The sequence below is a fragment of the Ambystoma mexicanum genome, chromosome 13 (assembly GCF_040938575.1).
Source record: "Ambystoma mexicanum isolate Mex_15411 chromosome 13, UKY_AmexF1_1, whole genome shotgun sequence".
Taxonomy (NCBI): Eukaryota; Metazoa; Chordata; class Amphibia; order Caudata; family Ambystomatidae; genus Ambystoma; species Ambystoma mexicanum.
The window spans coordinates 731,329,945-731,355,836 of record NC_090938.1 but is presented as its reverse complement, the minus strand read 5'-3'; the positions used below and the strand labels follow the sequence as shown (position 1 = coordinate 731,355,836).

The window sequence follows — 25,892 nt, the reverse complement described above, 5'->3', positions numbered from 1 at the left end:
GTATTGCTTTCCTTTGTGTGTTTAACGTGCATGTGTTTCTGGTCCCATTACATAAATGTTTTCTCTTTCTCTTCCATTGTCCTACTCCTCGTACAGGCCAGACTGACATCCAGGGACTCTGCAGCCGTCATGGCACATTTGACTTCAGCAAATGCCACTGTGTCTGTGAGAAGGGCTGGAGTGGTCCCACCTGTGCAGAATCATCCTGTCCCGACAACTGCAGTGGGCATGGCCGGTGCGTGGATGGTGAGTGCATATGCCGAAAGGGATTCACCGGCGAGAGCTGCGAGCTAACCGCTTGCCCAGATGACTGCAATGACCAGGGGCGCTGTGTGGAGGGGAAGTGTGTCTGCTTTCCAGGTTACAGAGGGCCAACTTGCGGAGAGCCTTCTTGCCCTGGTAATTGCCAGGGTCATGGAAAGTGTGTGAAGGACACCTGCATCTGCGATCCTGGCTTCACTGGCCCTGACTGCGGGGCCAGAGCCTGTCCTGAAAACTGCAAAGACCAGGGTAAATGCATTGATGGAACCTGCCACTGTGATGCTGGCTTTGCCGGGCCTGATTGTAGCATGCGGTCTTGCCCCGAAAACTGCAGCAACAGAGGAACGTGCATAGAGGGAAAATGCATCTGTAATCCTGGCTACGCTGGGACAGACTGCGGCTCTCGGTCGTGCCCAGAGAATTGCAAGAACCGAGGACAGTGCATTAATGGCAAGTGCGTCTGCAATCCTGGCTTCACTGGCCCAGCTTGTGGAGCCAGGTCCTGCCCAGAAAACTGCCAGAACCATGGTCAGTGCATCAACGGCAAGTGTGTGTGCAACCCGGGCTATTCCGGACCCAGCTGTGGCTCGAGAACCTGCCCGGACAACTGCAGCGGGAGAGGAACTTGTGAGGATGGTAGGTGTGCCTGCTCAGAGGGGTACACCGGGCCCAACTGTGGCATCAGGACCTGCCCGGAGAACTGTCTGGGCAGGGGCCAGTGTGAGAATGGAAGATGTGTTTGTGGCGATGGCTTCACAGGGCCGAACTGTGGAACTAAAACATGCCCTGACAACTGCAAGAACAGAGGGCGCTGCGAGGATGGTCGGTGTGTCTGTGAGGAAGGCTTCACTGGCTACAATTGTGGAACCAAGACATGTCCTGACAATTGCAGAAACAAAGGTCGATGTGAAGATGGAAAATGTGTCTGTGAGGAAGGCTTCACCGGGCCCAACTGTGGCACTAAGACATGTCCCGAAAACTGTAGGAACAAAGGACTATGTGAAGATGGCAAATGCGTCTGTGAGGAAGGCTTCACCGGGCCCAATTGTGGGACACGAACATGTCCTGATAATTGTAAGAACCAAGGACTATGTGAAGATGGCAAATGTGTCTGTCATGAAGGCTTCACTGGGCCCAACTGTGGGGCCAAAACATGCCTTGACAACTGCAACTCCCACGGCCAGTGCGTGGACGGCCAGTGCGTCTGCCAGGCTGGATATGGAGGCATCAATTGCAGAACTAGAACCTGCCCAAACAATTGCAATAACAGGGGACGCTGTGAGAACGGCAAGTGTGTCTGTGAGGAGGGCTACGTTGGACCCATCTGTGGACTTAAGGTCTGCCTCAACAACTGCAACAACCGGGGGCGCTGCCAGAAGGGCACATGTGTCTGCCGGCGTGGGTACACTGGACCAGACTGTGGAGAGGAGACCTGCCCGGGTCAGTGCCAAGGCCGCGGGCTCTGCGTGAACGGGCGGTGCCAGTGCCAAGCTGGGTTCACAGGGCTTGACTGCAGTGAAAGGATGTGCCCCAAGGCCTGCAGCCAGCACGGCAGATGCGAGGATGGCAAGTGTGTGTGCCATGATGGATTCACAGGTGACGACTGCTCCACAGGTAATGATCATTCTTTTATGGGGATTTTTAATATATCACACTGTGAGGGAGGTGGGGTGATTTTCTTACATTCTTGGTTCTAGTTAATCAAAATGTTGTCTCTATAGCCCATATCACAGAATGAATTGTCTATTGGTGCTTAAATAAAACATAGTCTTGTTGTCCAATTCAAATGTAGGCATGTTGGACCATGTAAAGGCTGAGCTGACTCTACCATGATTTGAACCAGTAGCCCCAAGGTTATATGTACCTCTCCCCTGCTGATCTGTCTGCTTCGCTACCGTGCACCTGGTTACCCTCTGATTTCGGGCCCAGGTCCCCACCCAGCCACACATCGGCACTACCTCCTGGCAATCCTTGCACTTGGGTCTGTATCTGTAACCCTACTTACCTGCACTTATCAGACACCACTTGTCTGCGCTTTAAACCTTGCACTTGCCACCTTGCTGGCTGCACTACCAGTTGTGTTTTTATCTCTTGTTCAGCACTTAGCACTTCTCCCCCCTCCCTTGCACTTTCGCCCTTCCCTCTCCACTGGACTTGCGCGTTCTCAGTGTCAGTGGGCCTAATAAGATTGTTGTTTTGTCCTCACTTGTTCCCTTCCCTTGCCTGATCGCCCTCTGAAACACTTGTGTATGAACGCGATACAAATAAAATATATCATATCATACAGATCCCTGCAGCCTCGATGCTGCTGACAAGTCCAGTCTACCCCTTTCTCACCTCTCCAATTGTTTTCATTCTCTCCTTTTGAAGCTCTCTTTTTTTTCTCCCACTCTCTCACTTCTTTATGCACATAAAACTTGCAGAAATTCACAACCGTGGGAGAAATTGAAGTCAAACCAATTACTGGGTGGCTGCCAAATAAAGATCCTTACTTTCCAGTTGTAGAGCAAGGGGGTGAATGGAAGAGTAATGATGCCTTCCACATGGAAGTCGCCCCCACTGCCCAGCTCTCCGCCCCCACACATATTTCGCTTTATCGACCTTTCCTGTGGCTAGCAATCTCTGCTTTCCTCATACTGACTTGATGTGCTAGGCCAAACTAAGACGATGCAAAATGAAGCATCCTAAGGGACCACACAGTTTCCTTGCTTGGCATCACCAGGTTATTCCTCCTACGCCCGTTCTCTATAGAGGCTTCTCATCCCTTCAAGGGGCCTTCCAAGTCTGCTTTCTGTTTCTCCACTTCCTTGTAAAATCCCCCACATCCCTACAGGAGGATAAAACCAAAACTGAAAACTTAAAATAATCCTGTAATCTCCAGCCTCCATGGCAGAATCCGTCACAGAAAACAAAGGGGCATGGCCTGTTGTTTAAATGATCTACCTATGGTTTAATAGTTGGGTGTGCACACCACACGGGTATCGTTTATGCAATTAACTAATTGTAACACTAATGATGTTGACCGTTTAAATAGACTCATATTAAAGCGTGAATGCTCTTAAGGACCTGAAACGATATAGAGCATGATGTCCCAGAGCAGCACGCTGCAAGGCCGCAGATCTCTGAGGTGACAAGATCCTTAAAATGTACTGGATGATGGAAATTCGTATTCTGTAGAATAACAAAGGGATTAGGGTATTCTTGTTTTTTTGTATTTAAACGAGTTTGTTACAAACTTTTTAAAAATACATTTAAATCCAATGTATGTGTGATTATTACTATTCTTTCATCATGTTCTTGAGCAATTAATGTGTCTCTCACATCATGTACTTTAGTTCATTAGCATTGTTTGCATGTTATCTAAGAAGAACGTAAGGGCAAATATCGTTTTTTTGTCACTTCCCACTGTGACGCGGGTCCACCACTCGTACGCACACAAAGAGGGACTCTGCGCTATCAAGGACCGGACTGATAAACCCCCGATCCAGAGACTGCAGATCTCATGCACTGCTTAGGGTTGGAGGCCCAAGAACGCTGCAGTCACTTACCAGCTGTTAGGTCACACAACGTGAAGAACCCAACACTTTCCAGAACACCTTTGTCAAATTAGACAAGTGCTACCTTCCCACAGTCAATGTGAAGAATATGTAGCTGCACTGCACAAAATTGCTGCCACTTGTAACTTTGGCATGTTCCCTTAGGAAGCCACGAGATACCCAATTATGGTCTACACCAATTGCGACCAAATCAGAGACAGGCCTCTACAATGCTTTATCTCTAGCAATAAAATATAGAGCAATCCATGGCCATTGTGCCATTGTGAAGGAGAACATAAGAAGGATAGAACGCAGAAACTCAATATGTGCCATCACCAAGACACCACTGATGAAAACCAACCGAGACTAGACCTATAGTCAACATCTGGAAAACTTGCTGCCGCTGTGACAGAAATTCATCTGCATGCAACTGCCCAGCATGAGGCTACCTGCAGGCAGAACAACCACTTGGAACAGGTCTTCAACAGACCAGAAGAGGCCCACTTAGGAGCAACACATCCGTGCTACTTCATGATACAAGCAATTCGGAGGTCGAAGAGCTCAGGGAGAAACTACACAATGACATACCCATGGGTCCAGAATCAAGAAGAGCAAGAAGGACCACCCCAACGCCCAGACCTCATCAAGATTGCGGGAACCGATGTTCCCATATTGGTGTGCTCAAGATCTCTATACATAATTCCCTGCTACCTGTTTCATGCGGAATTCAAATGGGAATTCACCAGTCTTGTTCAGCCCATCACACCACCCCATCTGCCATTACAGGGCGCCAGCGGAGTCCTGTATGGAGGAGGGACTGGTTCATGGTACGGCAGAAGTGTGGAGTATAGAGGGGGAAGAGATTTGCCTAGGAAAGGAGCTTGTGGTGTTAAAGGAGGGGGTCACAGTTAGGTTGAACAAGAGGGAGGTCATGTTTTGTGAGAGATAGAAAGTGCAAGGAAGAGGAGAGGAATATTTTGCAGGAGAGAAGCTTATTTGGGGGAGGTAGGGGAGGAGCGTTTTGTATTGGAAGAAGAGAGGAAGGCAAGAGCAATTTTTAAAGAGAGAAAAGAAATTGCTATCCAGCAAAAGGAAGAAAGGTGGATTGAAAGCAGCGTAGAGAGGACGGATGAGGAGACTGAGTTGAAAAGACTTAGAGACATGGCAGGATTACAGTGGGAAGGAGAAATTACTTCAGAGACAGTGTTATTGGCAGGAGGAAGGAAAGGGTTATCACCAGGAAAGAACAGGGACTAAAGAGCTAAATAGGCGATAGAGGCGGAGCATCTAAGGCCAGGGCGAGAATGAGGGACCACTTACTCAGGGAAGGAGGACAGGGTGGTCGCAGGGGGCCACGCTTGTCCAGGGGAGAGTACAGTAGTGTGTGGGGGTATGAGACAGCACATCTACCTCAGAGGATAGCAAGGATTGCCCATGAGTAGGCAGGATGGGAAAGAGGCCCAGGGAGAACCAGAAAGGAAAGGAAGCACATGGTAAGAGCAGGAACACACTTCTTGGCCAAACCCACCAGGGCACATCAGACCCACTCAGAAGCGCCAACCCCGTGGCCAAGCCTTGTAAGCAGTTGTTGATGGCCCTTAAGGAGAGTGACCCAATGAAAACACCTAGGAGGCCGCGAGTAGGAGAAACCCAAAATCATCTGGCTGCACAAAAGGTGTGGGTCCGCAGATGGAGGAAATCTCCCCCTGTGCTAAGAGCTGGAGGACCGCCAATCTGACACTGGGAGGAGCAAAGAAATCCTCCTTGAGGTGGGAACCATTTGATTACCCCTTTGTCTTTAGTTAGAACTTGTAGGAACGTTTTGAAAGGCTTCACTTTGCACCTGTCACTTAGCCTAGTTTGTTTACTTTGCTTCTGGAAGTTGGTGGGACTGAACACTGTTATGAATGATACTCCAGCAAGCTTGAGTATAAAACACTGGGTTCTTTATTTAAGTAGTGCAGCTGACAACCCCCAGCCATGGAACACCTCCAACAAACTGCTCGTTGGAACCAACCTTGGCTAGCATTCTGGAAGCTCTCAGCTATGCTTCCAAACACACATGACAACAGTTGCTAAGTAACATGTGAACATTCCAGGCCAAGCTTGCCTGCACTACTTGAAACAAAATCCTATAACGATACACACTCCCAACACCTTCCTTCCTTCTTGATTTCACACAGAACACAACACAGCTGTAGAGGGATCACTGTAACACCCCCGACTTAAGCACAGCCACTCTTTCCGTATTCCACACACCACACCCCTTGACCAAAATGGAAGACCCCAAATCTTTCACAACCTCCTTGGCCTCGGAGTACATTGAAGCTCCCTTGCGCACCTTGATGGGTAATTTCACCTTAACCCAATGACCTTCTCTCACACGAAAGTCTCTACAACAATGTTTATCATCATAATGTTGCTTAGCTCTGACACTACTCTTTCTCACCTTCTCTCTCATACCTCCAACAGCAACATCCACCATTCTGGATCTTCCCATCCACCCGGGACACAAATGGGAATTCGGCCTCCTTCCTCTCAAAACTTCAAAAGGAAAAATCCCAGTGACACTGTGCAGGGCCAACCTATGTTGGAACGTCAGGAAAAAGTTGTGGGAACGATCTAATGGTTGTGCACTATTCTCCACTTTCAACATGTAATGTGTAGAAAGTTTGTTTTAGAGGTGGCAGCAGGTTGCCCTAGTTCCCACAAAATTCCCACAGAGTTTAGAATAGTTAGACAAGATTAAAGGGGTGTTTTGGGAGGGTGACCTGCACTCTACCATTAAGTAATTTCAAGTCCAATAAAGTGATAGGATAATGTCAAATGACACTTCAGGATTCTCAACTAATCTTATTCAAATTGGTTTTATTGTCCTTAGATCAGCCGACACGTGTTTCAACCCAATTGACAGTCCTCAAAAAAGTAATATATATTCCAATCCTATAAGTTAGGATACCGCATGCTGTTCTACCTCAGAGAACTATATCGATATGTTGTTGTCCAAACAAGGCACTTCAATATGAGACTGATAGTTGGTGTCGGATCGATCCGAAGAAGCCGGTTTAATGTCTACAAAGAGACTCGCAAGTCCTAAAAGCCAAATTGTCCATTAGAAGGGCGTAATGCCTGATAATTAGTGAAATGGCATTAATCCCTGAATCCAGAATTTCATGGCTTTCCATTCCATCCTTTCCATTACAGAACGGGTCCAATCACCCCCAGTGGCAACAGCTATCCTTATTACCTCCATCAACGTCCTATTGAAGCTTTCCACCCAACCATTATCTTGAGGGTGATAAAGCGCTGTGGTGACTTGCTCAACTCCATATTTACCCAACAATTCTCTGAGTTCCTTTGAGACCAATTGGGAACCGTTATCCGACAAGCATCTTGTGGGAAAACCCTCTTTCCAAAATAAATGTTCCTGAAATCTAATAATACTGCTACTATAAATATATTTCAAAACACACACCTCAGGCCATTTCGACAACAAATCCATCACAACCAATAAATATGTGTCTCTAGACCCACTAATGTTAAACGGGCCCAGGAGATCCAAAGCTACTTCACCCCAAGGAACTCTAGGAACACCCCACACTACCATCGGAACCTTTTGTACAACAAGCCCTTTATCGCCTTCTACACACTCTGTACATGACAACACCTGCTCTTCCACATCTTTGTCCACCCCGCGCCAACAAAATTCAGCCATAACCAACCCCTTCGTCCTGGCCACTCCCAAGTGATCCACATGCTCCAAATATACCATTGCCTTCCTCATCTTATTGGGCACCACCAACTGATGACATCTCCTTGCAGGCACAGTTCATTCCTTACCTTGCCATACCCTACCATGAAACTATCCTCCAACTTGACCTTACCACCACTTATCGATGCCAAAGCCTGTTGGTATGGGGCATCCTCACCACAAGCTGCATCCCATTCCTCCTTCTTCAAACTACTGTGCACCTGAAAAATGTCACCAGCTTCATCAAAATCCTGAACAACACATTCCGAACTCACCACCTTCTGCTCCACTGACCTAGAAAGAGCATCAGCCATGACATTACTCTTATCCTGCACATGTAACATGGTAAACTGCAAACCCTGTAAGGCACTCACCCACTTCATGATGCTCCTTGAGACACCTTCAAGACCTCCCTTCGAGAATATACTCACTGAGGGTTTGTGATCCGTACATATGGTGAATTTCCTTCCCCACAAAAAACCTTTGACCTTTTTAACACCCCATACACACGCCAATGCTTATTTCTCCACCACAGAGTATCTACACTCTTTATCCTTTAAAGTCCTAGAAGCAAATGCAATTGTCTGTAGCTCTCAGCCATCCTCCTGCATCAAAACCGCCCCCAACCCATAGTCAATGGCATCCACAAATAACCCTGTTTACCTTCCTTCTTCAAACATCTTTAAAATGGAAGCGCTACAAACCGCCTTCTTGACATCAGCAAATTCCTTTTCACAGTGTTCAACCCACTTAAAAACGGCCCCTTTCCGGATAAGTTTCCTCATTGCTCCTGTTCTATGGGAAAGACCCCTTAAGAATTTCCCGTAAAATTCAACCAACCCAAGAAACGATAATACATCGCCTTACACTTGGGAAGCGACATGGATTTAATTGCCTCTACTGCATCCTCCGCATTTTTCCATAGCCACAGTCAAACCTGCCTCACGCAAAATCATCATTACCCTCATCAGTCTCTCACCATGGTCAACTTCACTGCGTCCACACACCAGGACGTCGTCCTGATAGCACATAACCCCACTCTCACCACCCAAAAACTTATGCATGATACTCTGAAATACACTGGCAGCAGACATGAAACCAAACAGCATCCTACTGGAGCAAAACAAACCAATGGGAGTGATGAAAGCTGTGAGATCCTTTGACTCTTCGTGCAATTCAATCTGATGGTATGCTGACTTTAAGTCTAATATGGAGAACACCTTAGCACTAGTCACACCTGTTAACAAGTCATCTATTTGAGGCAACGGAAACCTGTCTGCAATGATCATGCTATTAAGATGTCGCAAGTCAATACATAATCTGATCTTCCCATTGGATTTCCTAACAATGACAATGGGACTAACCCATTCTGACGATTGTATCCTCTCAATTACACCATCACCCTCCATCTTCACCAACTAACTCTCCACCTCCTTTTTGAGGTCTAACGGTACTGTACGTAGCTTAGTTATTTTGGGTTCAAAGCTTCTCTTCAAGCTAATTTTATGTACAAAACCCTTCAAGCATCCAAGCTTACCATTTTCTGCATCTTCAACTTTATGCACTGCCTGCACTTGATCAGGATGACCCGCCTCTAGTCTGATCTTCAATTCAGCCTGATCATCCCAAGAGAGTAATTCCCCTTCCCTATTTGCCACATATATGGTAGCCATTGTCTTCCTGCCTTTAAATTGTAGCTCCCCTTCACAGCTTCCCAAAATGTCTATTGGTGCACCTCCATACGCATTAGCTCTCACACCGTCCTCCCTTAATGTACAGCATATAAATGTTTCCTTCCACACTTGCACACTAATCAATATGTAATCAGCTGTGCTATCAATTAGCATTGATACTGGTATTCCCTGCACTAGAATCTGGGCATACGGTTTCGATTTATTTACTTTTCCTGCAACAGCATATACCGAATTTACAACTTTTCTTACCAACTCACGATAATCATCATAATCACAGCTTGCACTGACTTCATTGGTCTGCGACACACCACCACTCATATTGCTACAACACCTCGCAAGATGCCCCTTCCTGCCACACTCCCTGCATACAATGTGAATGGCCAAACAATCTTTATCAAAAGCCAGATGTGATGCGCTCCCACATCTGTAACATCTCCGAACATGCGGAGCACGGTTGTTTCTCACAGGTCCAAAATCCCTTGGAGAGAACCTGATATCTCTCGATGGTGTCCATTGTCGGCCCGCACCCCTGCCGGCACAAGATTTGTTGTCATTGTGATTCTCCAACCTCTTGTCAGACCTTTTCATTACACCACTTGCCACTTGTTTGTGTGGAATCTTGACAACTTCATGCACCGGCCCGTCTTCCAGTTTCACCTTGTCCATATTCAGTTCACTTAACCTGTCCACCTGGAGCGTTTTGATGCATTTCTCTGTGTGTTCTACAGTTTTTTCTATCTCTATGGCTCTACCAAGTGAGGAATTACGTTTTTTCCACAATTATTTTCTAATGTTATCATTAGAACACTTTATCATCAGTTGGTCTCTCACATGTTTATCGTGACAGTGTGTAACCCCACACTTTACGGCAAGCCATCTGAGAGCCGTAATGAAGTCTTCTATGCTTTCATCAGCTTTCTGCTCCCTGGGGGCGAACATATATCTCTCCAAAATGATATTTTCCTCAACTTGATAGTGTTTAGCCAGTGTTTTTTCATACGGACCAACATCCCCCAAGTCTGTGGGTTCAGGTAACTTCCTTAATATATCTTGTCCTGCAGGACCTAAACAATGAAAAAGCAAGGCTTCTTTCCTCTCGTTGGAATTATTTGCCCCAAACCTGGCCAGGGCATACTTAACAAACCCTTCCTTCCACTCTGCCCACCTCACTCTGGGCTCCCCAGCAATGACCAAGAAAAACCCAGGTGCCGGTATATTTGCCATGTTCCCTGAGCGACAAACCTCGTGTACGCCCACCTGCAAAACACTGAGGCACTCAGGCTGCCTCCCAGCCAAACCATTGTTGAGCAACCCAATCTGAGTTGCCCCACTAAGTCAACGCTGCAGCACTGCAAGGGGGGGGCCAGACTATTATGACTTGAGACCCACAGTGCCCCAGCTCATTGTTGTTTCATTTCTCTCATTCACCGAAAGGTAAGAGGTCCAAAACCAATTCCGTGCAAAGGAGCGGCAAGGAAAGAGCACTTTGCCACATATCCGAAGCTCCGGGCTACAGAACGAAACTCTTTCAAACACGCTTCACAAGAAAGTCACGTTGCTGTGGGAATCAAAAGGGCGCCACGTAACTTACGTCGTCAGGTCCTTTCCTCGCCTGACTTATGTGATGTCCCGACTTCGGTCCGGCGTCCTCACTCCAGCAAGCTTCAGTATAAAACACTGGGTTCTTTATTTAAGTAGTACGGCTGACAACCCCCATCCAGGGAACACCTCCAACAAACTGCTCGTTGGAACCAACCTTGCTAGCATTCTAGAAGCTCTCAGCTATGCTTCCAAACATACATAACAGTTGTTAAGTAGCAGGTGAACATACCAGGCCAAGCTTGCCTGCACTACTTGAAATGAAATCCTATAACGATACACACTCCTAACACCTTCCTTCCTTCTTGCTTTCACACAGAAAACAACAAAGCTGTAGAGGGATCACTGTAACACGTCCGACTTAAGCACAGCCACTCTTTCCTTATTCCACACACTACCCCCCTTGACCAAAATGGAAGACCCCAAATCTTTCACAATCTCCTTGGCCTCGGAGTACATCGAAGCTCCCTTACACACCTTGATGGGTAATTTCACCCTAACCCAATCACCTTCTCTCACACAAACGTCTCTACAACAATGTATATCATCATAATGTTCCTTAGCTCTGACACTACTCCTTCTCACCTTCTCTCTCATACCTCCAACAGCAACATCCACCATTCTGGATCTTCCCATCCACCCAGGACACAAATGGGAATTCCGCCTCCTTCCTCTCAAAACTTCAAAAGGAGAAATCCTGGTGCCACTGTGCGGCGCCAACCTATATTGGAATGTCCTTTCCATTACAGAATGGGTCCAATCACCCCCAGTGGCAACAGCCGTCCTTATTACCTCCATCAACGTCCTATTGAAGCTTTCCACCCAACCATTAACTTGAGGGTGATAAAGCGCTGTGGTGACTTGCTCAACTCCATATTTACCCAACAATTCTCTGAGTTCCTTTGAGACCAATTGGGAACCGTTATCTGACAAGCATCTTGTGGGAAAATCCTCTCTCCAAAATAAATGTTCCAGAAATCTAATAATACTGCTACTCGAAATATCTTTCAACACGCACACCATTTAGACAACAAATCCCTCACAACCAATAAATATGTGTCTCTATACCCTCTAACGTTAAATGGGCCCATTGCACCTGTCACTTAACCTAGTTTGTTTACTTTGCTTCTGGAAGTTGGTGAGGCTGAACACTTCTTTGACAGAACCCTTTGGAGCAAGAGGGGAGGATCCTATTCTGTCGACACAGAAGATAGACTGTCAGAGATAGAATGGCCTCCTCCGTCACATTACACCCTGACACATGGAGACACTCTTGCGACTTTGATTTTTGAGCATTGTCATCATCCCCACACATTCTCTTTATTTTGTACAGAAAGGGTAATACAATTTGTAAACCAAGGGGGTCATTTTACAACGCAAAAGCAAGGAGAAAACTGTTTACACCTTAATGTTATACTCCATGGGATTTTATAATGCATTTGAAGGTGGAGTAGGGGCACAAAACGGTTCCATGTCGTTTTACCGACTGGAATTACTTTGAAGTAATTTACTTTCTTGTAATTCCATTGAAAAAAACGCATCAATTTTTGTTTTAATTATGGGGGGTGGTCCCCCCAAACTCCCTTTCCCTATACCAATTCCCCTACCCCACCCCTTTTAATCCCTTACTCCCCTTATTTCGATTTGTTTTCTGATAGAATTACTTCGTAGGAATTCCTGTCGGCAAAACGACAGGATACCCACAAAACGTTTAGAGCCTTTCTGCTGCGCAATCATTCTCCTCCCTTAAAATGCCACCTGGCTTTTACACCTGCATGAGATTTTTATGTAGGAGTAATACAAATGAATACCTTTGGAATCCATTGCAGAAGCTGTCAGAAAAGCATCATTTGCATGCAGCATTTACATTATTTACACAATAAAGAATAAAATGAAAGAGAAAAGGCGAGTTTGCTTATTTTTATACTCTTTTATTTGCCACTCTTTTTTGTAAAAGTGGAACATCTCGTACAGGGGACCCAGCAGCACATAAGTGCTAATGTTGGTGGTCCCCTTCATGTAACTACCACTTTTAACAAAATTAGCCGCTATGCCTGGTTTCTTAGTCTAAATTCTGAGAGCACAGTGACTGGCTGACATCCTACCAGCCTGTCATCGCTATAGCTACAAGAAAGAGACTTACTTGCACAGGTTCCAGGGTACTTGCTGGCAAAGAAAGATCGAACAGGCAGGAGTGTATTTTTTCTCTGGACTGCTTATAAGATGGCAAATCCAATGTTTCAATAGAGCCTAACAAAAAGAAATACAGCATTTTGAAGGATATAAGAACAACAGGTTTGCAAGGGACATCGAAAAGGTTCTATGTAATAAAGTCGCAGTGAAAATGGCCGTTTAAAAAATAATCGCAGCAAAAAAGCTGCGGTGTAGCCCGTGCAATACATGTAATGGATGCAGGGGACACCCCCGGACACATTATACCGCACAAGGGGAACCGGGGACACCCCCACAACCCCTGCTCCCCTTGTGTGATATAATGGAAACACTTTTACCGGGTACCACAGGCTTTTCGCTGAATATTTTTGTAAAAACTGCAATTATTTTCAGCAACCATATTACTGGATACCTTCTTGAGTAACGGGTCACTGGGATTTCACAGAAAACCTGACATTTTAAAGTGGCAGAGGGTGTGCTTAATTTAGATACCTAGTTTTAGAAAATGCCCAGTTCACCTTATTAAAACAATTGACCTGCACATTTCCAGGGGGCTTTGCACCACCAGAAATGAGGCACTGGCCAACTGACTTGCATACAGCAGCAATGGCAGCATGTACCACACACTGGTGTAGGATAGGATATCAGCACACACGTCAGGCATGGTAGCACATTTCACAGCCATGAGCCCTGAAAGGGCATGTTACTGTGAAATTCCTAAAAATGAAAAATAAAATCTAATCGGATCTGGGAGATAGAAATGGAAAGTGGACAGCAGCGCTCACACAGCTGCTGTCCCGGGGAAGGTGTTTGCTTTATGTGCATTTGAGAATTTGGGATACACTTTGCAATGCACTGAAAAACCCCTTGATTTGCAAAATTGAGCATGGGGGTAAAAGACATCTGAATGTGTGCATCCATGATGCATGCATTCTGACACATTTTGTGAATTTTGCTGACTTTTTTTGCCACACGTGAAAGGGATAAGCTGGCACATTCTACCACTTACACTGCAAAGGTTATCAGAGCCAGGTCCATTGGGTTCAATAATACGCACAGAAGTTTGTAGCATAATGATTTCAGATTAGGCACCGTGTTTCTGGAGCTAAATACTGGGCTAAAAAACAGAATCTTACCCAGGGGGGCAAAAATGAGTTGCAAACTACAGGTTGCAAAATTTGAGTGACTTTTTTTATGGCTGGCTAGTAGCTTACAATTTGAATTTTGAACCCTGTACAAGGAGTGCCCATGTAGTAGCGATGTTAGGCAAGAAAAGTGGATAGTGTTTTTTCTGTATTACTCGCTTTAACAGGCATTAGACTGTTCCTATTCAGCAGTTCTGTGGAGAAAGAAAAGACACGCATGTATAGAGATTCTGCTAGGGCCATCTGTTTCATTGCAGGCAGTCAATAAACTAAATAACTTGTAATTGGGGTATATAGGTATTCATTTTCATCAAGCGACGTATACTTCTTTGCCTGTGGCTGGTAATCCTAGTAAATATGAATGTTAGAGTGGGTTGAGCTGCATGAGGTGCATTCGGACTCAACACCCCCACACTCCTGTTAGCATTCTAATCTTTCAAAACAACAATTTGAATCACAAAGTAAACCCCTTTCTTTTTCAAACTGCTTACATTATTTCCATAAGTCTGCTTGATAAATATACAAAAATGTACACTTTTTGTGGCATCTAAAATATTTTGACACATCATACAGAACAAGTGGCATGCCCTTGACAAACAATCATTACACGCAGGTGCACTTATCAGACAATTTCAGGTGTTGTGTGTTTTGAAAGTACAGTAGTAAAATTCCTAAATATTTTTTAGCTCATATCATTTTGTGATCTGAGACAATGGAGTGAAATAAGTACCTTTTTACTGGGCAACTGAAATAGCAATTACTAAAGAGCCAGAGCAGGTGGATCCAGCTTCCCATACCTCGCACCCACACACTGGAATGCCCTATCTCCCACAATCCCAGGTGAGCCCTCCCTCATCGCTTTACGTAAAGCTATGAAAACCATCCTCTTCACATAAAGTCCCTTACATCAGCATGAATACTAATCATATGTCCCACTGCATAAGATGTAATGTTATGACCAAATGCATAAGCTGTAATGATAATTATGTTTGTAACATTCATAATGTGCCAACGACTGCTACCATTCCTATACCCTTGTAACTAAGCTCTTGCAAGTAACAGCGCCTCAATGCCCGTGGGCTGTTTGCACGCTATATAAATATAAATAAATAAATAAAGCACAAAAAGAAAATCCAGTATGATGTGTGCTTTCTGACAGAGCATTATTGTATTATTAGTGATAGCAGTATCATCTATGGTTCGAATGAGATGAGTGTCGGTTGTACAATAGCATTTTGAGGTAAGTAAAAATAAAAAATGTGTAGGAAACAGGAAATATCAAAGAGTAATCACAAAGTGTCAAGAGAAACATTCAGAGCAGAAACGGGATGCATCATAGAGGAGAAAAGGCTGGACTGGAAACAGGAAGTGTTAGCAGAAAGAGGACATGTTTGAAATGGGTGAAAGGAAGGGTCAGAAAGAGAGCACAGAAAGTGCAATGGGGGAAATCGAAATGGTAGAGAATGGAAACAAAATGGGCCAGAGTGGACGCTACAAGCGCCACAAAGCATGAACAGGAAGTCTGAGGAGTTTGTTCCTGAGTCTCGTAGAAATGGGCTCAATCTCACAGTCTCGAGCAGAGGGCTTTTTCTCATAGTCACCCACATCTGTGGTTCCATGTTGTAAATTCAAATTGCCCTTTATGAGAAGAGACTATCTTCCCCTTGATTTAGTTTTCCTTTATTTGAAAAATGTTTTGCCCTTTTTTTTTTAAATGGGGGGATTTCACCGCCATATCCACCTGCCCAACACTTCAATGCCCGAACCCATTACCCTTGTCGGGCTTTCAAAATCTACTAGCTCACTTGCATAGGGGAGGAGATTTTATGAAGGGGGAGCACCATTTGCACGGTAATTAACTCGGCTTGTGAGTATGGGGATGCTTGAAACTTTGATTTGACATTTGCTGCAAACAAACTGTGCTTGCAGTAAATGACAAATGTTTCACTATGCATGGCTGAACTTTGGGTGGTAGCATTGCACCAAATATGAAGCGTGCTTATGGTGACATGCACCCATTTTAGAAAAAAAGCACTGGTAAATAAAGTGAATATGTTATAGTACAGTGAAGGTTTCTTGAGGGTGTATAGAAAGTGTCAATAATTCTATTGACCTGATAAAGCCCACATATTTGAATGAAGGCACTTACTGATGTATGTCAGAGGCAAAGAAAAAAAATAATCCCAGCTATGAAAATTGGATATGTCAGCAGGTGTGGACACACATTTCCAGAGAGGGGAGACAGAGGAGGTGTGAGAGAGATGAGACAGGAAGTGCCATTGACATGTGTGCCTGTATATGAAAGTGGTTGTCCACTAACAATGATGTGCGCTTATATCCTGTTGTAGCGGTGCCTGCAGTTGAAGGCCTTCGGGTCCGAGCACGTGAGGAGACGTCTGTGACTGTGGAGTGGCAGCGCCCACAAACACCTGTGGATGGCTTTGAGATCTCCTTCCGCCCAACGGTAATACTATGTGAATGGACCATAGGAGTTGGCCTCTGCTCCGGGGGTTGCAGAGTGGGCATCTTTCCAGTGCTACATTGTGTTTCATTTATAATTAAGCATTTTATATATGATGACTAGTTTGGAGGGTCAAAGCAGAGAACTGTGCATGTTGAACTATTCTAAATGGGCTCTGTCAAAATCTATGAACTCAAAGTAATTGTGGTCTGTAAATGCTGATTCCAGTAAGCAGTCACCCATGTTACAAAAAAAAAGCTTTACCGCCAATAAATAAAAGAGAAGATAGGCTAGATGTGGAAGGGAAACAAAAGCGACACCATGAGACAACAACTTACCAGATGGAACAGAAAGGGATTATTCCCAGGAGTCAATTAAAATAACCACTGCTTACTCTTGAGCAGCCACCCCACTAGTATAAGAGTGGGGTGAACAAAAGGGAGGTTATTGTAGGTGGACCTAATCATCTTGGGCCTACTACATTGGTATCAGAAAAGACTGACCCCCCGCCCTGCCTGTCCAGCCCAGGTTTTTATGGAGTACTAGTTGCAGGAGAGAAGTTGAAAACCAACACAGCTAACAGCAAACGAAAATGGCTGCCTTAGTCCAAAAGCCTAGGAGTGCACAAAGACCTGGCCAATATATGGCAAACATTTCTACATCACTGTAACCTTGAACTGTTGGTAGTTATATCCCTAGACAGCATACTCTCAGCACACTGGCACCCAGCTTCTGGAGACATCTATGTGAACTGTCCTTTCTGAGTATAACCATTCATTCATGCCTGCATGTCAATAGAGTTGAACAGATGTCAACATCCCAGTGACCAAGATAAATCACACACTTGAAAGAAAGAAGTAGGTGTGAATACAAAGAGGAATGGAAGAAAAGTAGAGTGTTTACCCACATTAACTTTCCCCTCAATAAATAATAATTGCAGAAGGAGATCTAGGTTCTCCATGGCAAAGGTGTGGAGTGAAGAGCAACTCTTCATTAGGGTTTTACCAATTGAAACCTAGTCTGCCAAGAGTGTTGTATTTTTCTGATTATCTTTTAAGTACCAATCTATTTCAACAGGGGCTCCCGAGCAAGGATCTATTTCAGCCCAATGCACTGCTATAGGGTCTAAGCAAGCAAAGTATTTGAATAACCAGGACAGGACTTGGACCCAAAGCATTTAAATGGGGTTTCAGAGAAAGATCATCAGTGTCTCATACCCTACGTATTTTAATGGAGATTCAAATGAGGTTCTCAATTGTGCATCATGCACTTTAATGGAAGCTCAGGGCAGTTGGCTCTCTGCACTGTAGCTTGTCATACACACTGGGGTGCTCGATGAGTCCCAGGTTGCACCACAGATGCACAAAACCTTACTCTTGTGTCTGTCTCTATTGCAGAAAGAGGATGATGGTGTTTTGTCCAGCCGGCTCAGAAGCACCGCCACTGCGTTTAACCAATCCGGGCTGGCCCCTGGAGAGGAGTACTTGGTCACGATCCGGACACAGAAGGACCAGACACTAGGACCAGAGACAACAATGACCATCACAACACGTAAGGGGTGGCTCAAAGTCCAGTCTCACTTATCCATACCATTCCAGAGAGTGATCCTGGGGAAGGCTCTGAATGATGTAAACGTGGATGCAGCTGTGCAGACACTAAGAAACAAATGCCGTTCCACTTTGTGACTTTTCGGATATTGAGGGTCCCACAGTTGTTGAGGGGTTTCAACCAATTCTACTAGGCAATTTGGAGTTCAATGGAATTCTGCTCATCCCCACATTTTTAGTTCTGTTTCATAGTTGGCAGTAAAATGCCCTCTACAAGCCAAAGCTATTTCGAAAGATTGGATGCAGCAATGGTCACACAGCCTGCAGGGGTCCTTTGGACATGTGTCCTACCATTATGTACGCCTTTGGCTACGGCAATGGCTATGGAATGTCCCTCCTACTGCCCTCCCATTGCATGTCTGGACCACACCCACTGTAGCCTCTTTTGCCATTGTGCCAATCAGCTGTATCTTGCAGTGCTGTGAGGTGTATCTGATTGAAACATGTCAGATACACACAGTACATAATTAAAAATGAGTACAGGCTAGCGTTTGCACACGATTAGAAAACACTAAAAGACATGTGTCTACTGCGGTAGATTATAGCCTTTTTACTGTCTATTAGTAATGCTTTTATATACAAACACTAATTGCACACACGGTTGAGCTTTTTTACTAGCTATGTAGGTGCTATTTAAGTAATCAGGGTGCATTTAGAGCACTGTTGGAGATAGAGATATCATCATGGTGCAGACAGTGATATCACTATCTCAATTCGAATTCACTCTGAATACTTAACTATGTTCTAAATAGCTAGTAAAGTTTTAAATGCTTGAAAATATGATATGTGCATGTCAGTGTTTGCACGGCAATACTAATAGAAATAGTAAAAAGAATAAAAGAATGATATCCATAGCAGTAGACAAACGTATTTTTACCATCTCTATTAATAGTACTGCAAGACCCCAAACAGTAACTCTTATGTATTTTGATCTTTACATGGTATTTACTAATTATGCACAGCATTTCTAATTAGCCATTGTAACTTTACAGCGGTTTCACGTGATATCACCATCTCAAAATATGCTGTAACTTTACTGTGATTACATGCTAGCATAGCTAGTTTGAATTATTTTGAGTGGAGGATGCCCGCACATTGCCTTACAAGTCTGGGTAAGGCCAGCAGTGCCACGCTTGTCTGACAGAATGCCCTTTGTAAGTGTGTATCCTCATTTACCTGGAAAATGATGGCACTAGCTAGACATTATAGGACCTGCTAGTGCTAGCGTGGCTGTGTATTATGCCGGGACCTGCTAAATGGTCATCCAATGCATAAGCAAACACCAAAACTGGTGGTTTTGTTGATGCTTGTTTCGATTCAGACCATTTAGCTGAAGGTTTGGTTGTGGGTGTTTAATGCCCAGTGACATGACAATACTTCACTGAGAATTAGGCCGCTCTGGTGTAGTTATTCCAATGTGAGCAACTAGTTATGGCCCATCAAGCTTCTGTGCCAAACGGATCCACTGCAGTCGTGGGCGTCTTCCATCACTCTCTTCCGTCTTTGGACCATACCATTTCGGCAAGTCAAGACAGAAAGTGTATATTTCTAAATCTTGTTTCCGATCTTATGAGTCACTGTGTCAACTAACATCATAGCTACTACCGAACACCTGACGTTTCCCTTAAGGGTTGCTGGCTTTCCTTGTGATGGCCCCAAGAGACCTCTTTTGTTAGATGTGCGCATTACAAATAAATGTAACATAACAATACCATGGGCTCCATGCCAAAATCTTTTGGAAGAAAATAACAACAGCCCATGAATATAAAATAAGGAGTCAAAATATTAACCTCCAAATAGATACATTGCTTATAATGGTAAAATATACATGTTCTGCCCATTATGGTGTTGTGATAGCTACACTGACGTTAAGGTTGCAGAACACTTTACATACAAAAATATGAAAATATGTTCTTCTTATGTCAATGAATCTTCGCCAGATTTGGAAGCCAAAGGTTTATTCACATCTAAACATCTAAAAGCATGTACCAGAAATGATGGCAGACAATGGATGAATGTTTTCGTAATTAAAAATAAGGTCTTTGAAGGGTGGTATTGCTTTGGCTTTACAATAGATCCAAACAAACAGCATTTTTGGAAAAATATTTCGAGATTGTCTGTTTGGATTTTCTGGATTTACCAAGAAGTCCTAAGCGGATGTGGCACCCCACCCCTTTAAGGCAAGTGCTGCCCGAATAAGTTTAATTCGGCTAAATTTGGTGGTGTTGTCTTCCGAAAGTACCTCTTTGCTCTTTCAAAATGTCTTTTTGTCCTCCAAAAATACTTGAGTGGCTTCCAAAAGAGAAAAATGCTCTGCCCTCCTAAAATCTTAGGCAGAGCACTGCGGAACCTTTAAGTGAAAAATGATGCATGCCACAAAATATTTGAAAATCGGAGATGGCAAGCTTGAGCTATACAATATCTAAAATAGTTTCAATGTTATGTATATTTCGGGAGTGTGCAGCAGAGTCAAACACAAACACATATGGATAGTACATTTGCAAATACACACGCACACACAACCACCAATTGAATTTTTCTGAAAATGCCCACTGGCATGTATGCTATACACACACATGTACCAACACCCACAGGATTTATTCAGACACCCCCTCGACGAAGGGTAACAAATTTGTAAACACAAACACTCGTACGACCACCACGCATATTTCTTCAGACATACGCTTAGATACGGATGTCAAATATGCAAGCACGCAGAGTTCCACTCAGCATAGCTCAAACTGTTTGCTTTTTGTGGCAGGAGGTATGTTCTTGGCTACGACTCACAGGGATCGCAATTCACCAGCAGAGACCTGAGAGCTCGGATTCCTGGATTAGAGGGTCCTATTGGATATAATCTTCAGCGAATACTTGGTCAGGTCTCCTAGGCTATGGGCCTCATTACACGGACGGCGGTGGACCAAGGTGCTAGCACCTTGGTCCATGCCGGTAAAATACCGGCACCGCTTTGGTGGAAAGGGGAATTACCACCCTATTCCAAGGTTGGTGGGGTGGTAATTCCCCCTTCCCCCATTCCCATTTTTGCCCCATAGGGCAAAATGGGAATGGGGAAGGTGCTAATTACGGCACCGCAAATTGCGGTACCGTAATTAGCTCCCTGGTCCCTTTGCGGGTTGGTTTTTAACGCCTGCAAAAAGCAGGCGTTAAATTCTCCAACCCGCAAAGGGACCTCGTAGTAAGGCGGTAAGGATTTACCGGTACTGGTAAAATACCGGTACCGGTAAACCTTTACCGCCTACCGTGTAATGAGGCCCTATCTCTCAATCCGGGTCTTGCGGATCTCAGAGTCACGTTGACATGTGTATTGCCAATGCCTATAGGATCCCTGCAAGTAATTGCTTCACCATATATCGTCCTATAGGCGTTAACAAGCAGGATTTCTCCGTAGAGTAAAGGTATGACCATATTCTTGAGCCCCTGAGTTTGTATATCACATGTGTCAAGACTGGGCATGGCAGTTCCCACCCTTCTCCACTTCCAGGTAGAGCACAGCTCTGTCAATACTTTGGTAGGCTGGCTTTTCTGGGTTGCAGAGTCCACTCCTGGCCTTGGTTGCAGAGTCCCCTCCTGACCTTGGTTGCAGAGTCCCCTCCTGACCTTCGAACAAAGTCAGGGAGCTGTCTGTTATCACATATGCCCACTCTTGTACAAATACATGTTAATCCCATGTATGAAAACGTCTACCACAATGGCATGGTAATATCCAAACAAGCAAAATAAATAAAAACAGGAGGGACTTAGTTAAAAATAAATACTTTTTATCAGGGATTTAACCCTTTGAGTGCCCTCAGAATGTAGGTAAATGTCAAAAAAAAGTGGTCCCTTTTCACCTTGGAAGCTTGACATTCCCAGGGTGAATTCAGTGATTGCTGCTGCAATCTTGTGCAGTCTGTATGGCTCCATCCTGAATTTCAAGAAGAACTTGGCGTTTTAACCTTCAGCGTTTGATAAAATGAGATGAAAATAATGAACATGGGCATTTACAATACTAAAAATCTCAAATCTGCAGCATCAAGTGGTATTTAAGGCAAGTATTCCAGAAGAGGGGTAAAGCCATCCTGACATTCGACTAATCCTTCTCTAATGTCAGTCGTTATCAACAAAAATGTGTATGTCTTATTCAGGACATCTCACCACTGCCACCATGCTTGGCAGTGTCACACACAATATATCCCTTCAAAATCTGATCACGTTTTCCCAGGAGAAAATTGGGAATGGAATTGTACCAGTACCAAGATGTCTAATATCAACTAGAACAAATGTCTTGCCTAGCTGAGTTAGAGCTGCTTCCTTTATGTGGCACTTAGTTTTCAATTTCGGCAACTTGAGTCACAAGCCTCCAGTTCGGATATTTGCTTCTGACTTCTGGCCCTTCTATAATTCTTTTGTTACTTCTTTAACTATCTATTTGGTATAGGGGCACCATGGCACTGTTCGGTATTCGAAAACAATGTGAACATACAGAAATACAAAACAATGGATTCTTTTTTTAAAAAATACAGCTGGTAAATCTATCATCTAGAGTGTCAGCAGAGTTGTGTGCTCACGGCCTGCATCACTGGGTCCTTGTTTGAACTATTGATTTAAACTGATTTTTCTTTTAAATGAGCCTGCGTGTGTTGTATGTTGTATGTGTGAGGTTTGATTGAGTGGTAGGAGCATGGGGTAGAATGGTGTTTGCCAGTTAGACCTGAGAGTGTGGATTCCAACTTGTTACCTACTTAAGACTGAATATACCTGAAGAGCAGACTATCTTATCAATAAGAATAAATGACCTACAGCGGTCTGGCTCCAGAGTCATTTCTGCATGTATCTTTTGAATACAAGAGAGCTCATCTTCTTTAACTATTTCCCTGCCTATTTCTGTCCTGTACACCTTACTCAGTCTTCCAGATTTAATCTAGATGTTCCCCTGGTTTTAGCCTTTATTCAATGGCTGCTGAGTGCACTTGGCATAACAATTATCAGGATACAGATATAAATACAATGAAAGGACACCGTGTTTATGTTCACAATGCAATTAAAGAGCATTGTACATTCTGAACAGTGTGCAATACGCTCTTAATGTTCCCAAGGAGCTATTTGCAGTAGCCAGGAAATTATCTTGACAAGCACAATAATCTAATCCAAGCTCTGCGTGTTTCTTTTATCAATTTTCTTTGCTCAGAAAATTGCGAAAAATTCAAGATACCATTGCAAAGACTCTACCTACGCCCATTGAATCACATCTCCCTAGTGGAAAACTGTACTCTAGAAAAACAAAAAAATATTTTTCAGCCTTTTGGCCTACAACTGTAACTGATATTATCTCCAAGCTCCGATCCACCTGACCTCTTGACCATATTCCTCTTAGAGTCCTGAAAGACATTAATTTTGATTTAACTGATGATTACAACAGCAATTAAAGTATCTTTTGGCACTGGCCACTTCCGCCATCTCTGAAGCATGCTCTTGTCACCCCGCTCCTAAAAAAGTCTTCACTGGACTTGCCTGTCCCTGCCAACATTCAGTCAATATCTTTGCTCAAGTTTCTCATGAAGATGCTAGAAGCGATTGTTACGCCCCAGATCAGAGATTTTCTGGGAAAAAAAGTCCATACTGTATCGCCATCAATCTGGTTTCCGACCTTGCATGAGTACAGAATCGGTACTGGTGGCAGTTACTGATGATTTCACTAGACTAGCTGAAAGGTTTCACATAGCAGTATTGATACTTCTAGACCTATCAGCAGCATTTGAGACTATTGATTATGACCTCCTTTGTCAACGCCTGATGATTTGATTAGACTAGCTGAAGGGTTTCACATAGCAGTATTGATACTTATAGGCCTGTCAGCAACGTTTGAGACTATTGATCACAACCTCCTTTGTGAACGCCTAGAGAACATTGGGATTTCTGGCTTGCCCGTGAAGTAGATAAAATCATTTCTCTCCAACCGCTTTCAGACGCTCTCCCTGCCCCCTTATAAGGTGGAAGAGGTCTCTTGAGGGTAGGGAGTTTCTCAGTGCTCGGCCCTCTTCCCATTCTATTTAACATATATATAAAACCTCTGATGTCCTTCATTCAGTACTTCAGCTGCCTTCTTTACTCTTAAACAGACGATTTGCAACTCATTTTTCGTATTGTTCTTGACCCTGTTCAGTTGGCCTCATGTCTCAGAAATTGCTTATCTGCAATTAGCCAATGGAAGAACCAGAATCGGCTCAAGCTAAATGGAGACAAGACTGAGGTCTTGATCGTCGGCCCACATCGGCTAAACATCTTTGGACCTCCGATTTTTGGCCAGCAGAACTTGGCCACCTACGCACCCCGGTCCAATCTGTAAATAATCTAGGTATTAACATCTCAGAGTCTTTTCTCCTGCACTCCAGATCAGTGCCAGATGACGCGCTGGCAACCTGAAATTGAAAACTAAGATAAACAGTTCACTTTCTACCTTATGAATTACACACTCCCATAATATCTGCCTCTCTTTCGGGAGTAATTGACTACTGTAATGCTACTTTATTAGTTCAGCCCAAACAACATATTAAACGTTTACAAGTCCTGTAGAATTCGGCTGCAAGGCTTGTATCTTATCTACCTAAAGCTGCTTCTGTTACCCTCCTACTTAGGAAGTTGCATTGGCTCCATATTCATAGTAGATTCAAATTTAAGAGCCCTTGTCTTGTACATCAGTCTTTTTACAACAAAGTGCTGCATAACTCCAGGAAAGGCGCAGCAAATATAAACCTTCTTGTGCACTTTATTCCGCTTACAGTGTCCTTCTGATAGTGCCTGGATTTCAAAGGAACACGGTTGGCGGACATGCTTTTTCAGTGGCTGCCACGAAGCTTTGGAACATCCTTCCGCTATCTCTTCAAGTAACTGAATGTCATTTAGTTTTAAGGAAGTCACTCAAAACCTTCTTGTTCCCATTCTGTGAATATTTTTTGCTATTTCTTCTTTATTCATTTCTGCCTTGCGTTTCTCACTTGCTTCCTACTTGCTCAGCAACAGGATACCCTAGGGCCTAAGGTCACAGTTTACGCTATACAAGTGTCAATTCCATACCATTCCAATGGCTAATTCAGGTGTGGATGAGATCATGCTTGAGCTAGCCTTCAGGAATCAAGACAGTCATAGGTTGAAACTCAATCCAGACGATCCCAGCATCTTGGAGCTAAATACAGAGCGCTGAAATCGAATAACTGTTGGGGTTGGACAAATCTTTTGTGATTTCCGAGGCAAAACTTACAATCAGTTCAAAAACTCTTCAAATGTCTCATTTAAAAACAGGCGACAGAGGTTTTTTGTCGTATTCTGATCTGCAGATTACAAATCAATGTGTTTATTTCACGTTTATTTTTAACAAAACAGGTGCAATAAGGCAACTGTGAGAACGTCAGGAACAGTCAAGATATAGTTACAATTTACAGATTTTGCTTCTGGGGGTAAGTATCTGTACAAGTATAACTTTGATCATAAAAACACTGTGTCACCTGGCAAGCACAGCACAAAAGACACCAGATGAACTGTCAGGTCCATGGCATAGCAAACACTTGAACCTGAATTAACCCCTCAGAATCTCTAAAATGCCTTTGAGTTGTGATATGGATCTTGAATAGTTTTGGGTTGAGGAATGAAAGTTGACTGCTCCCCCCCC

General features: G+C 44.0%; 1 protein-coding gene across 16 annotated transcripts in view; it reads left to right on the top strand.

Moving 5' to 3' along the window:
- TNXB (tenascin XB) overlaps positions 1 to 25,892 on the top strand; it is a 687,232-nt gene that overhangs the window by 337,112 nt on the left and 324,228 nt on the right. For all 16 annotated transcript variants that reach the window (XM_069634959.1, XM_069634963.1, XM_069634962.1 and 13 more), the window contains exons 3-5: positions 97 to 1,875; positions 16,507 to 16,622; positions 18,017 to 18,170. In XM_069634959.1, the coding sequence (XP_069491060.1) occupies positions 97 to 1,875; positions 16,507 to 16,622; positions 18,017 to 18,170 (2,049 nt within the window). The remainder of the gene's footprint in view (positions 1 to 96; positions 1,876 to 16,506; positions 16,623 to 18,016; positions 18,171 to 25,892) is intronic.